Below are 16,139 nucleotides of genomic sequence, written 5' to 3' on the forward strand. Positions count from 1 at the left end.
GCACCAGATGCTTGAGATGTCTGACACTTGTTATAACTTCCTTAATTGCATGATAAATGGGCAGTTCTTTAAAGAAAAGATTATTGACCTAGGTGAACTAGCTGTTCCATCGAATGCTTAACCAACAATATATTAGCAGGTACCTGGTGCTTTGGAGAAGGGCCTGGCAACCCACTCCAGTATTCTTGCCTGGAGAATTCCATAGACAGAAGGAGGAGTCTGGCAGGCTACTTTCCATGGGGTCGCAAGGAGGCAGACACGACTGAGCAACTAAACACTTCCACACTTTCACCTGGTGCTTACTGGCACTGACAGTATACCAGTGCCTGTGGCGATATGTATGAATATCCCTTATTATTACTGTGATACCTAACTCCTGAGAAAATTCATAAATAATTTTCACATTTTCCCTCGCTTTTGAACCTAAAATTAGAGAGTTTTTTTTTCATGTGCTTTGTGTTTTGTGTATATTATCCAGAGGAGATAGACTGATATCTTTAAGTACTTTCAGCATAAAAGTAGTTATAGAAAAATATTGAGATAACATAATATGGATACAGTTTTACATTGCACTTTAATTTTAGTAGAATTTTAAACTCATGTATTTCCTGCTTCAGTTCAGTTCAGTCGCTCAGTCATATCGAACTCTTTGAGACCCCATGGACTGCAGCACACAAGGCTTCCCTGTCCATCACCAACTCCCGGAGTTTACTCAAACTCATGTCCATTGAGTCGGTGATGCCATCCATCTCATCCTCTCTCATCCCCTTCTCTTCCTGTCTTCAGTCTTTCCCAGAATCAGGGTCTTTTCAAATGACTCAGATCTTCGCATCAGGTGGCCAAAGTATTGGAGTTTCCACTTCAACATTAGTCCTTCCAATGAACACCCAGGACTGATCTCTTTTAGGATGGACTGGTTGGATCTCCTTGCAGTCCAAGGGACTCTCAAGGACTCTCTCCAATACCACAGTTCAAAAGCATCAATTCTTCGGTGCTCAGCTTTCTTTATAGTCCAACTCTCACATCCATACATGACTACTGGAAAAACCATAACTTTGACTAGACCTTGACTAGACAGACCATTTCCTGCTTATGGAGTGAATAAAATTTGGAAAAATACTTTATTCAAGAAATGAATTTTCAGCAGGGGTTTGAAAGATGAGAGCATTTGGGCTGGTGAATGTCTAGGGAAAAGTCAGTTGCAGGTATTAAGATAATAATATCTTGCAAAGGGAGGATGATCTATAATAGTAAGTTTTCCATTTATTCTGTTCTCCAGGGGATATTATCAGAAAAACAGTGCTTCTGCCCAGTACATTTTTGAAAAGGACATATTTTTAATTGGTTGCAATAAATGTTTTAAGTTTTTCTCTCTAGTTATTTATTAAAAATAGATCCAAAATAAAATGTAGTATTTTTAACTTTTTTAAAATGTTTCATTGGAGGATAATTGCTTTACACGGTTGCACTGGTTTCTGCTGTGCAGCGATGTGAGTCAGCTGTAAGTGTGAATATATACGTGTGTGTGTGTATATATGTGTGTGTATACATGTGTACATATATACATGTGTGTATATATACGTGTGTATATACATGTGTATATACGTGTGTACGTGTGTTTGTATATACACGTGTGTATACATGTATATATACATGTGTGTGTACATGTGTGTATACATGTGTGTGTATATATACGTGTGTGTGTGTGTCCTCTGCCTCTTGAACCTCTTTCCCGCTGCACCCCTGCCCCCCGCTGCAGGTCATCACAGAGCACTGAGCTGAGCTCCCTCTGCTATGTAGCTGCTTCCCGCCTGCCCTCTGTTTCACACGTGGTGGTGTGTATATGTCAGTGCTACTCGCAATTCCTTCAGATTGGAATATGTTTTAAATTTGAATGTGTTGAATGTTGGAGAAGGAAAAGCCTTAAATGTAGGTGATTGTATTCAACCTTGTATTGGTAATAAATGTATTGTTTATTTCCCAAATTGTTTATTAGCTATAATCATGCTGAAATGTAGAAGTTAGCGTTGGAAAGGACCTCATGGGATCCTCTTAGAGGATCATGTGCGTGCATGTGCTCGGTCGCTGTTGTGTCCGACTCTTTGTGACCCCATGGACTGTTGCCCACCAGGCTCCTCTGTCCATGGGGTTTTCCAGGCAAGAATACTGGAGTGGGTTGCCATTTCCTCCTCCAGGGGATCTTCCTGACCCAAGGATCAAACCCACATCTCCTGCATTGACAGGCAGAGTCTTTTCCACTGAACCACCAACAAAGCCCTAAATGTTAATTAGTACTAAGTTTACAAAGATTTTCTTGTCACTTCAGGAAAAATTTTGAAATTTTATTAAAATAAATTTTGAGAGATTTCCCCTGGCAGTCCAGTGGTTAAGATTCTGTGCTCCTAACATAGCAGATACTGGTTTGATCCCTAGACAGGGAACTAAGATCCCACATGTTACACAGTAAGCAGGCAAAAAAAAAATTTTTTTTTAATTTCTGGTTTTAAAGTTATTTTAATTTTGAGTACTGAATAGTGGCTTATTTTGCATTTATTAATGAGGCATATTGCCCAGAATATTGTCAAAATACAGAAATCTATGCAACTTTAGAAATTTATGTGTCTAATATCTAAAATTAGAATAAACTGTAGTTTGCGTCTGATCAGTTTGTTTGCCTTTGACAGCTAAATCAAATCTCCAAATGTTTTATATCCAAATTTTTAAAGTTTCTTGTTAAGACAAGTGAAAAAAAATCAGTTTATGAATGGCATATGACTACTGACTTTGACAACAATAATAACAAAAGAAATATCTGTATATCTTTATCTGCTTTCCTTTTTTACTTAATTTAAAATAAAATAAACTATATATGCATAGATTCATATTTCAAAGAAATAGAGTGTATGTATTTTTCATATCCATACAACCTAAATTAATATTTTTATCCTGGGGTGATTTTTAAAATAATGATGTTTTCAGAAATGCTGGGGAAGATGCAGAGTAACTGGATCACTCATACATTGTTGGTGGGAATGTAAAAGGGTTCAGCAAATCTGGGAAACAGTTTGGTAGTTTCTTCAGAAATCAAACATGCAACTGTCATATAAATCAACAACTAAAATGATAATCCTGGGCATTTATCCCACAGAACTGAAGACTTAGGGTCACACAAAGCATATATGCATATTTTCACAACAGTTATTCACAAAAAAACAAAAACTTAAGAGGAGAAAAAAAAAAGCCCAGATGTCCTTCTATGGTTGACTAACCAGGGCTCATCCATATAAGGAGCAGTAAAAAGGGATGAGCTATGGATGGACCTAACAACCAGAAAGTGAATGTGGCTCAGTCGTGTCCAACTCTTTGTGACTTAGTCCATGGAATTCTCTAGGCCAGAATACTGGAGTGGGTAGCCTTTCCCTTCTCCAGGGGATCTTCCCAACCCAGGGATCGGATCCAGGTCTCCTGCATTGCAGGGGGATTCTTTACCAGCTGAGCCACGGGGAAGCCCAAGAGTACTGGAGTGGGGAGCCTATCCCTTCTCCAGCGGATCTCCCAGAAACGGGAATCAAACCAGGGGACAACAACCAGAGAATTATGCTAAATGAAAATGACAGTCCCAGAAAGTTACATACATTATTTCACTTTTACTTCATTCCTGAAACAATTAAACAGTACAAATGGGAAAGAGATTAGTGATTGGCTGGGATTAGGAGGGACTGAAGAGAGCAACAGGAGTGATCCTTATAGTGATGCGGCTGTTGTTTGTGTTTCTTGACTAGATCCATGTCAACATCCTGGTTGTGATATTGTACTGTAGTTTTGCAAAACATTACCTTTGGTACATAGGAACGAAAGCTAAGATAATTTACATAGGAAATTGTCTAAAAGTAAAATTTAATTATAAAATTTAAAAATGGTGTTTTATTAAATGTATTACTCATGTTATAAAAAATAGAGATTAAGAAAAACAATTTATGCAGATTTGCCTTCAGTTTTCTAGGAATATTGCTTTTATTTTGCACTTGGTTTTTGGTACTTCTTTGTCTTGTATTTGTGAAGTTGGCTCTCTAGAAATGACCAGCTTTGCCACAAGAGCCGAGAGTAATGGTTGAGGAATGAAATTTCTCTCTAGAGTAGTGCCATTTGACTGTTATAATGTCTGAGACTAATAAATGTTTTTAAATTAACATGAACTAAATATTGGTGTCCCTTTTTTTGAGAGGGGCTTCCCTGATCGCTCAGTTGGTTAAGAATCCTCCTGCAATGCGGGAGGACCTGGGTTTGATCCCTGGGTTGGGAAGATCCTCTGAAGAATGGAAAGGCTACCCACTCTAGCATTCTGGCGTGGAGAATTCCATGGACTATACAGTCGGACAGAGTCACAGAGCCGAATACGACTGAGCAACTTTGACTTGAAACTCACTTTTTTGAGAAGGCTTGGTGCCTTGCATGGCCAAACTTAGCTAATGCTTGCTCTAGTCATGATATACATGTAATTAACTGCCAGTGAGACTATAAAAAGTATGTGACTTACAAGCTGTCATTTTTGCACCCCAGTATGTGAGACAAATCTACAACCTCAATCCTCGCAACAGAGAAAACTAAAAATGCAAAATTCCCCACGTTTATAACCAGGACTGTTGCTCAGAACTAACAAACAGTGACTATGAGGATGCAACGCAATCTGTCCTGTATGAATGACTCTTAGTATTATGATAACATTGGCAGTATTGCCCTACCATGTTTAGTTTTAGGGATTTATAATATCATTCAAGAGAGAGGAAAAGTAATAGGCTTTGGGTCAGCGAAGTTTGGAAACATTTTAGCCTTAGAAGCACCTTTTCCACCCTTATGGATCTCCTACTTAATGCCTTAGAATGTACATGTTTATCCTGGATAACTATTACACTTGCTTTTACCTTCAAGCACACTTCACAAAGGGCTCCCCAGGTGACTCAGTGGTCAAGAATCCACCTGCCAGTGCGGGAGATGCATGTTCAACGCCTGGGTCAGGAGGCTCCCCTGGGGAAGGAAATGACAGCCCACTCCAGTGTTCTTGCTTGGACTGAACGCGCACACACACGCTCACTCTGTCAAGGAAAGAAAGACTGCGGAAAGAATTATTATAACCTTTTTTCTCAAATGCTCTTCCCGTTAACTTCTTTAAAATGTCTTTCTAAGGCATCTTAGGGCTGGCTGTGATTAGGTTACCTGTGTGTGCACCCGTGTGCTGCCCATGGCGCCAGATAGAGCGGTCGTAGCGAGCGCCCGGGGCAGCCTGCCTCCTCGTGCGGCAGCTGAGCTGCTCTCAGGCTGGCTCTGCAGTCAGTCTGGGTTGCCAGCCGTGGGGAAGAGAACATCCCATGATCCCTCTGGTGTGAAAGGGAATTGGGTTATTTATGTAAGCTTCTGTAAAAGTAAATGCAATATTCAACCCTTGAGAAACTATTACACAGGAAAAAAGGGTGAAAGAATGGATACTTTTGACCAACAGACAAGGCTTGAGAGAAAGAAAAGATGTCTGTGACTGTGCAAAACACCATCTCCAGGCTCTCAAACAGATCATCAGTAACAGGAGACTATTAGTTGAAGAGCTACAAGTTTTGAAAGGAAACAAACCCTTCCTCAAAGCAGTTGTACACATATGGCATATCCATGTGAAGACTGTATGACATAGTTTGGTTAATAAATGAAAATTGTAATTTCATTTAGTTGTGTGTTTTTAGTTCTTTATTTTTAAAAGGCAGTGGAAGGAAGGAAGGAAAATCATAAAGAAGGAATAAAGGAAGGAATAAAGAAAATGTGTATTTATCCCATGTAAAGATAATGCTAGTTTTTGGGGTTTTTTTTTTTCCTGCTGTATCAATAGCAAAATTCATTCACAGTTAATCTCACCTGGTCAAATGGCTGGTTAGAAATAGTACAGATTATTTTAGAATTATGTGCTACAAAAGGATTGAACTTCATTACATGGTTTATTTTTAACCATTATCATGTGCTTCCTGACAAAATGCTTTGGTGAAACTGGTTTTGACCCCACATAATGTAAGTTTGATTATCGGGCTTGAGCAACTCTTGACTTGTTCAAAAAGTGATTCACTTCCAAATGATAATTATATCCAGGTATTAATAAAGTAGTGGTAATCTAAGAAATTTTATTCCAGATATAACTAGAAATTAGTACTGCTTCCCCACTTGTACCTGAAATTTCTACCTCTGTAGCCGTACCATTATTTGAACGTACAGATGGAGCTCTGCTCAGCATTATATGGCAGCCTGGATGGGAGGCAATTTGGGGGAGAATGGATACATGTGTGTGTGTGTGGCTGACTCCCTTTGCTGTTTACCTGAAACTCTCACAACATTGTTAACTGGGCATACCCCAATACAAAATAAAAAAGATTTTAAACAATTAAATAGAAAAAGCCCCACAGATTGTGTTATAGCCACTCAATGAGGTATCTATGCAACTATGTCATGTAAGAAAATCAGTGAGTTATCACCCATGATGTGGCTTTCCTCACTGTGCTGAATGACTATGAGCAGAAGACTCATCATTGAGCCAAACTTTTGATTTTCTTTGGCAGAATAAATTTAAATAAAGGTAGCAGGCAAATTAAAAACAGATGACTGAGGTGTAAGCACACAGCAATCTTCATCTCCTTATCTTTGTCACTCTGAATTTATGGATGACGCAAGTGATCTCTGATATTGCCAAATTGAAGAATACTTGTCACATAATTAAAGTTACAAGAGAATTGCACATTAGTCATTTTGTTTCAAACATATATAGGTATACTGAGCTTTGATGAAAATGTTTATCCAGAAAGAGGGAAGAATGCCTAGCACATGGCATAGTAACTGCTAAAAACCAATTTTATGAAAGACCATCTACTATTTGCCAAGTCTGTGCGGGATGCAAAGACTTTTAAAATATGGTTCCTGTTTGGTAGTGTTGATGAGAAAGAAATTCTGCATACTAAAGAAAGGGCAGATACTTGAGTTTGTTAATAAAAATAAAATAGGCTGCATCCTTAAATTCAAAGGTGATACTGAGAGAAATGAGGTAAGAGGGATGCTTCAGCATGTTTGCATTCCGTGTGCTCAGGAGACAAGAGAGGAGCTGAGCTGAGTGGAAGTGGCCATGCTCCCAGGTGCCTGAAATATGGGCCCCCTTCTTAAGTTCGTGAGAAAAGAAAATACATATTTTACAAATGATAGCCCACAATTATGGGTGAATAAAAGCCTCTCTTTCCCTACTTTGGAGAAATTTCTGGAGAGAGATTCAGAATAGATTTTAATAGTGGGCCGAAGATGGTATCTTAAGGGGATGAAATTGGATTGTAAAGAATGGATATTCTACTAAGCCTAGGGGCTTGGGAATTTCATGAGTACTACAAACTCCCTTTGTGGATTATTATAGCTTGTGTGACAACCTGTGTCCTACTGTAACCACATTTTCCTTATGGAGGTCATCACTGCATCAGAATCATACTAAGGACAAGTCACAATATTAATAGATGTCATGATCCTTTTGTGGTGACTTTTGAAAAGCATATTGTATGGGTTGGTTGCTTTTCCTGGCCTCTGTTGCTCCCAGTGAAAGCCAAGCTACCCTAAATGATTGTATAAATAGGAAGAGGTTACCATCTATGGGGGTGAGTTGGGGGAGTCAGGGAGCTTATGTGAAATAAATAGAAGGAAGAACAGTACATGAGTTTTACATGTGTGGTTATCTTGCAGTAAACAATGAGTACATTTAAATTCAAAAGACAGAAACTTTGGTTTCTCTCTGAATGTTTAGCTGTCTGAGAAATTTAAAGTATTAATTTGAGGAACTAGTAGATTATCTTATTAGAAGTTCTAGCTGTACATTTTTTAAAACTTTAAACTTCTCCTTTTGTATCAGAGTATAGCCGATTAACAATGTTGTGGTAGTTTCAGGGGAACAGTGAAGGGACTCAGCCATACATATGCATGCATCCATTCTCCCCCATCTAGCTTTACATTTTTGACTGATGACTTGTTAAATGGATTTTGGTGACTTGACTTTAGAAGTAGCATAATAAAAAAAACTGTTTGGACAGGTCAGCTGGGGAGTGCTATATAGAAATTCCCCAGAAAAAAAGGTGAGCAGAGGCAAGGAGACCACTTATTAGTCTCCTGAAGACCTGACTAGGATGATAGCAAAGGGAATGCAAGGGAAAGACTCTCAGAGGTAGAATGGCCCAGAGCCTGTTAACTTTGGACATACGGAGATAGAGCAATAATTAACGTTTAGTTTTCACATGGCAGTATGCAGATTATTTTACCTTTATTTAATATTCTCAACCTTTTTGTATAGTATAGGTATTATTATCTTTGTAAATTAATTAATTTGCTTAAGATCACACAGTTAATAATTATTAGAATCAGAACTTAAACCTAGGATCTCTGTGAACCCAAGCCCTGCTAATAAAGGGTTCTGACTCATCAGAGGCTAAAATAGTGTTGCTCACATTTTAATTTATGAGACAGATGCCTATTCAATGCCTGGCTTAAAGTTGATTGTTGGCATACATGTAACACAAACTCTTTTCTCTTTTTCCTTTTTTCTTCTGTTATAGTGCGACTTCATGACAGCATATCAGAAGAGGGCTTCCATTACTTGGTGTTTGATTTGTAAGTACAGCGTCCTTTGTGTTTGGTGTTTGTTTGTTTGTTTGTTTTTGCTATGTATTTGAAGATTTTGAATTAAAGATCATTTTTTCTCCAAGTAGGAGTCCAAATTAATGACCTGGTAATACTTTCAAATGTAATTCTTTTGACAAAAGGTGAATACTCAGCATCGTTTGTTTAAAATTGAAATGGATCTTCCTGAGGGAAATAGTTACGAGTGTTTCCTTTGGGATTGCTCATTGTGATCTCAGAAATAGTTCTCAGTTTACAGTGGACAATGTAAACCAAGTATACAGTGATGCACCTCAGTGTACGTAAACATAATTTTCCATTGGATTTTTTAAAGTATTTGTAACTGATTATCTTACATAAAAAGAAGACTCAGGAACCCTTGAGGTGGGTTACTTCAGGGGTTCAACAACATCATCAAACTCCCATCTTTTGCCCCAGCTCACTGTCTTTGTTCTCAGACTGGCATGGTTCAACTTACTACAGGCAGACACGGTAATTTATACTGGAAGATATTGTACTTTTTGTTTTTTTTTTAAGAATAAACAATTCATCTAGTAAAACTTCCATTTTTCACCTCATTGGCCAGGACTAGGTCACATGCCTGCCCCTCACCAGTCACTGGCAAGAATGGAAACACCAAGATTTACTTAGACTAAGATTTAGAGACCAAGGCTCTATCAATAAGAATGAAGGGAAAACCGTGCTCTTGGGGAGCAGTCCATAGCATCTCTCCTAGCTGAATGGGATATAGTGAGACAGGCCATACACAATGCTTCTCCAGGTTAAATAATACACTTTCTGAAAATCAGATTGATACTTCATATAAAAAATGTCCATATTGTATAACTTACTAATTTTGGTTCTTGGAACAATGTCCATGGAAACTGTTACTCTAAATTCAGATAGTGTTTATGCTTGAAAGATGTTTATTGCATTGTTCTTTATAGGAAGCTGGCAGGAGGGGGAAGAAAACCAACTTAAGGATCCAATAATAGAGAATCAGTTTTCTTGATTACAGTGCATTCATGTGATGGACTACTCTCGAGCATTTATTGTGATATTTGGGGAATAGAAAGAAAAAAATATTGTTTTATCTGAAATGTGTCTAATGACAGGTTAATACTAGGTTTGGTTAATTCAGCCTTCCAGTGATGTCTTTAAGAAATCAGGTTCATTCCACCTTTCAGTCTGTTCTTTGTAGTATGTGGGTTTATCCTCACTCTCAGATACCTCTTAGGTTCTCACGTTTGGTGCCTCATTTCAGCTATCACGGTGACTTCCAAAAGCAGGAAAAAAGAGGGAATATTAATCCCATTCGTATATTTTTGTTTACAGGGAAAACCTTTCCCAGTAGTCCCTCAGAAGATACCTGATAGTGCATTATTGGTTAGAATTGCTTCTGATGCACATATCTGCACCAAGTAATAGTAAAGGGGATAGAATAACAGCAGTTGGCATTGACCAGCCATAATTTCAGTCCATAGCAGGAAGGGAAGTCTTGCTTATTGGATAGGAAACCAGACATGTCTGCTGTTACTATGAAATGTGTTGCAAGTATTCTTCAGTGTTTAAAGTTTAAGAGGAGAGTTATCAACAGTTCTCATCGAAATGCTTTTCCAGTAACTAAGATTAATAAACTAGTCAAACACAGTCCAGTAAATAGCATCAAGCTTTAGAGACAATTGGAAAATAGTGGTTAAAAGTATAGATGTTCAGTGAGTAAAAAGAGATTATACAGATATAAATAAATAATCCTCTATTTAATTGTGGTGGTAGTCTAAGGAGAAGAGTAACTTTAGAAAAATAAAATGCACATTTAAAACATCGTTACGAAAAGGATGATCTTAAAGATATCAATGAAATACTTACGGAAAAACTGGAAGTTCCTTTGCCAATCAGTCCCAAGATAAAATAAGTACTGAAATTCCCAAAGGTGGAGTGTTCTCTGTGTTTGTCCTTTTGATGATGGTTTTGGCAGTGTGGTACTGTGGATACTTCCTGTGGAATGTCAGCTATTCAGAATCTGGTGGGAAGTTCTATTTTTATAGGTGTGTTGAGGCTTCTTCTAATGGAATACTTTTCCTTTTCTAAAAAGCAGAACAGAAAGGGCCATGAGTTCTTAGTTTCTTTTTGCTATTATTAATTTACCTTTTTTATTCACGTATCTGTCCATTGTTTCCAACTACAAAGTATTAATAGTCAGTTTTGCAAATAGACTCAGGAATCAGTGGGAAAGAACTTCATGAAAGTGAAGATATCTTCACAGCAAATACTGAACTGCTTGATTTTTTTAGAATCATGTTCCTCAAGGTCTGCCCCTAGCATGGTTTTTAGGCACACCTCAGCAACTCCGGGAGGCAAGAGATGTGGGTTTATCTGAAATATGAAGGAAGGTAAGACAGTGAAGTAATGGAGCTAGAACTCTAGTCCTCAAGGGAGGGGCCTGAAGGCAGAGCCATTGGCCTTAGGAAATAGAGCAGATCCAGTCCTTTTCTAGGACTGATGGTTAATAAGGCTTTGACAAGGGCAGTCATTTGAATATGACATATATATTTCAGAAACTGCATGTTAGAAAAGATCTGTATTGTGTGTTTGGTGGGTAAATATACACAATGAAGTATAGAAACATCACACTCTTAAATAAATATTGTAAGAGAATTATTAAACTAAGGCTTACTGGAAAGCCTGCTGACCCAGAATGGAAAGATTTAAATTTCAGTCTCAGAGCTACCTGGGGCTAAACATTTTACATTCTTTTCTCTAAGCTTCATTTTTCTCAAATAGAATGAGGGCATGGACCAGATGAAAAATGTGTTAGACGTTTCTGAAGTTTTTTCTATTCTTTGAGGCCAGAATGCTTTTTGCATCCATTTGAGATTTCTGGTAGAATTAATGGAACTCCTGATGCCATTTTTAAATATTAGAAAGTTTCTTACGAGTCTTAACTATTGGAGAAAAACGGTATCATTGCATCTTTAAAAAGAACAATTTTTTTCCCTAGCAAACACACATCTTGGTATGTGAAGTACTTTTTTCCCCTCTGTTTTAAAGTGTTTGTGTTTTTGTCCCCAGATAAGAAATTCTACTTGTTAAATATGTGATAGATGCCTACTAAGAGCAAGATACTTTGTCTAATGCTTTAGAGAGGAAGAAAGCAGTGTTTTTGAGCATTTTAAAATAAATGTCCCATTTAGATAAATTCAAAAAGAAATACCCTGAGAGAATCTGCTGTGCCTCCTCCTCCTGCCCCATTTTATCATCTACGTACTCGTCCGAAGTCCTGGTCAAGTTGCATGTTTTGTGGTTGTTAGGAAAATGTGTATATTTTTCATTTTACAAATTTCAAATTATAGTGCTAAAAATTTGCAAAATACACTCCTTATAGTGGGGAGCTGAACAAACACTTGGTGTGTAGTCACTCTGCACCAGTCACTGCAGATAAGCTGATTGAAGGGAAGGTGAATGACCACTTTTTGCCTTCAGAAAAACATAACTAAGTATTCTAGCATCTTATCACATACTAGAATATTTTGATTATGTAACCAACAGATCAGCAGAATTTACAACACATACACAAATATAACGAGTTTCATAGTGTCTGTTAAAACATCTGGTGTGTGCTCCTAGTCACTTGGTCATTTTTATGGTAATTTGGTAAAATTCTATTATGCTGATAATACTCTCCAGTATTTCACAAGGCATATATTTTCCAGTGATTATTACTTCTTTTGGAAGGTGGAGGGCTAGTTTAATTTTTTTTTCTGAATACCTTTTGTTTTTATTCACAGAAAATTTTATCTGCCTTAAAACCTACTAAGCATAATATTTCCTTTAATTTACATCTCTAGAACACTGTAGATAACAAATAGTAATAGCAAAATAATTTCACACTCAGATCAAAATGTGAAAGCAGACTATGGAAGATTATTTTCTGTTGTAAAACAGTACTTGAGAGCAAGTCTCTAGGTTAAAGTCCTGTCAAGGGAAAGAAAATAAATCAATAATTATAGCATAGGATGCCTTGTGCCATGATATTTTCCTGCGTACACAGATTGAAGAAAAGAGAGTGAAAGTGATGAACCCTGGTCTGCTAACATCCAGGTAGATGATAGTAAGTCCCTGAAATATGTAAGGTGTTGGTAAGAATAAAGTAAAAAGCTACTGTGGGCCCTCCATATCCTCAGGTTCGACATCCACAGATTCAACCAATCTTAGATCAAAAAAGCAAAACTTGAATTTATTACGGCTGGCAACTATAACTATTTGCATTTTTTTTTAGGTATTATAAGTAATCAAGAGATGGTTTAAAGTATTATGGAGAATATATGTATAGTGTGGCGCTTCCCAGGTGGCGCTAGTGGTACAGAATCCCCCTGCCAATGCAGGAGATATAAGAGAAGCGGTACACAGGAGACACAGGCTCGATCTCTGGGTCGGGAAGACCCCATGGAGAAGGAAATGGCACCCCACTCCAGTGTTCTTGCCTGGAGAATTCCACGGACAGAGGAGCCTGGCAGGCTACAGTCCATGGGGCCGCAAAGCATCAGATGCGAATGAGCACATGCATATAGTATAAGATCATACTATACCATTTTATGAGGGTCTTCCCTGGTGGCTCAGACGGTGAAGAATCTGCCTGCAGTTCAGGACACCTGGGTTTGATCCCTGTGTTGGGAAGATCCCCTGAAGAAGGGCATGGCAACCCACTCCAGTATTCTTATCTGGGAAATTGCATGGACAGAGGAGCCTGGCAGGCTACAGTCCATGGGGTTGCAGAGTCGGACATGACTGAGCAACTAACAAAAGAAAAAGTAAGATACCATTTTATATAAGAGACTTGAGCATCCTCAGATTTTAGTATCTGCTGGGGATTCCCACAGATCTTGAGAGATGACTGTAAAATCTGTCTGAAAATATTTTTTAGAACAAAGTTGAGTTTATGGAATTTTGCTTTTAGTTGGCAGTTTATATGCAAGAAACAGTCAACTTAAAATGGAGGGTATTTTAATGACAGAGAAACTCTGGATGCTGTAAATTATTGCATTTCTTATTTGTTTTCAAAAACAGAATTGTGTTTAAATCAAAACGTATTGGCTATTATTAAAATGAAGTTTAATGTCCATTCCAGCAGAAAGCTATAATTCTAGAACTATAGAAGTTCAGTGATGGGAAAATACAGGTTTCACAAGGTTATACTGAATAATTTCAGTGTTTTTTTCCTTGGAGAATTAATAAAATGGTAATGATTCTGTTCCAAGCATACCCTGCTTTATTAAACTTTGCTTTATTGTGCCTCACAGAAAATGCATTTTTTACAAATTGAAGATTTATGTAACCCTGCATCCAGCAAGTTTATCAGTCCCATTTTTTCCAAACAACATTTGTTTACTTTATATATCTGTGCCACATTTTGATAATTCTCACAATGTTTCAAAACCCTCCACCAGCAAAAGAATTATGTCTTGCTGAAGGCTCAGATTAGCATTTTTAAGCAATAAAGTATTTTTTAATTAAGGTATGTACTTTCTTTTAAGACATAGTGCTTTTGGACACTTAAAAGACTACAGGGTAATATAAACCTAAATTTTACATGCACTAGGAAACCAAAAAACTCATGTGACTTGCTTTACTGTAATATTTGCATTATTGTGTTGGTCTGAAACAGAGCCTGCAGTATCTCAGGGGGTATGCCTATGTATTTTTTAGGAAAAAACAAGAAACATTTTAAATGACTGACATCCTGTACTTTCAGTAGAAAGGGGTGGAGACACTCATATCCTTTTGATTATTTTCTGAATAAAAGGCTAAACTAACACTCAACTTTTCTTGTGTATTATGGTGCTGCTCCAAGGTGGCAAACTCAATCCTTAACCACACGTCATAATTCTTTTATGTTAACAGACACTTTGAGTTTATGTGGGATAAGATACAACCTTGTTTCATGAGTACTTTTTAGTTGACAATGTACAGGAGGAAGGAGGCTCTTCAAATGAATATCATCTGATGCTTCTTTAGAATTATTGTCAGGGATAATTATCTTAAATTCCAAAGGACTAATCTCTGTTTCATTTGTTCACTTTAGTTAATTTTCATTCTCTAATGTAAATCTGGATTTTCTTGAAGCTATATCAATTCCCATATTTGTCTTTATAAAGTAGGAGAAAACTATGCAATTTAGGACTTTTGGAAACTTTTAAACAATTTTTTAACTATTACACTTTTAATAAGGTATCTTTTTAGAGGAGTTTTGGGCTCAAAGAAAAGATGAGCAGAAGTTTCTGAGAATTCCCAAATACCCCTCTCTCTAAACATGCGATACACTGTTGACTTCCCACACAGCAGTGTATTTGTTGCAGTTGAGGGCTCTAGGTTCACCCATCATTATTACCCAAAGTCCAGTTTTCATTGGGGTTTACTCTTGGTATTGTACACTGACTGGGTTTTTTTGGTAGTTTAATGCAGAATAATTTCATTGTCTTAAAAATCCTCTGTGCTCCAACTGTTCATGTCACCCTTCTCTCTGACTGGAAACAACTAATTGTTATATTGTCTCCATAGTTCTGCCTTGTCTAGAATGTCATAGTTGGAATCATACAGCATGTAACCTTTTCGGATTGGCTTCTTCCACTTAGCTGTATATATTTATGTTTCCTCCATATTTTTTCATGTCTTGATAGTTCATATCTTTTTAGCACTGAATAATAATTCCCTGGATGAGACGCAGTTTGTTTATCCAGCTCCTTGCTGAAGGACAGCTTGGTTGTTTCTGAGTTTTGGCAGTTCTGAATAAAGTTGCTGTAAACGTCCACGTGCAGGTTTTTGTGGGGACTTAAGCTTTCAGCTCCTCTGTGTAAATACCAAGGAAAACAGTTACTGGGTTATGTGGTAAAAGTATGTTTACTTGTATACAAAACTGCCAAACTGTCTTTTAAAGTGGCTGCATCATTTTGATCAGAGAAGGAAATGGCAACCCACTCCAGTATTCTTGCTTAGAGAATCCTGTGGACAGAGGAGCCTGGTGGGCTGCCGTCTATGGGGTTGTACAGAGTCGGACACGACTGACGTGACTTAGCATGCATGCATGCATTGGAGAAGGAAATGGCAACCCACTCCAGTATTCTTGCTTAGAGAATCCCGTGGACAGAGGAGCCTGGTGGGCTGCCGTCTATGGGGTCGCACAGAGTCGGACACGACTGAAGCGACTTAGCAGCAGCAGCAGCATTTTGCATTCCCATCAGCAATGAATGAAGAGTTCCTCTTGCTCCATATCCTGCCAGAACTTAATGTTGTCAGTGTTTTGGACTTTGGCCACACTAATGGATGTGTAGTGGTTATCTTGTTTTAATTTGCAAATGCCTAGTGATGTGTGATGTGGAGCATCTTTTCATATGCTTATTTTCCATCTGCATATCTTCTTTGGTGAGGTGTCCTTCAGATCTTTTGCCAATTTTTAAATTAGATTGTTC

The 16,139-nt window shown here is 37.7% G+C and overlaps 1 protein-coding gene across 13 annotated transcripts in view; it reads left to right on the plus strand.

Moving 5' to 3' along the window:
* Window positions 1-16,139, plus strand: part of CAMK2D (calcium/calmodulin dependent protein kinase II delta) — a 309,449-nt gene that overhangs the window by 153,563 nt on the left and 139,747 nt on the right. For all 13 annotated transcript variants that reach the window (XM_061164157.1, XM_061164148.1, XM_061164144.1 and 10 more), the window contains exon 4: window positions 8,610-8,664. In XM_061164157.1, the coding sequence (XP_061020140.1) occupies window positions 8,610-8,664 (55 nt within the window). The remainder of the gene's footprint in view (window positions 1-8,609; window positions 8,665-16,139) is intronic.

The sequence above is a fragment of the Dama dama genome, chromosome 17, assembly GCF_033118175.1.
Source record: "Dama dama isolate Ldn47 chromosome 17, ASM3311817v1, whole genome shotgun sequence".
NCBI classification, from domain to species: Eukaryota; Metazoa; Chordata; class Mammalia; order Artiodactyla; family Cervidae; genus Dama; species Dama dama.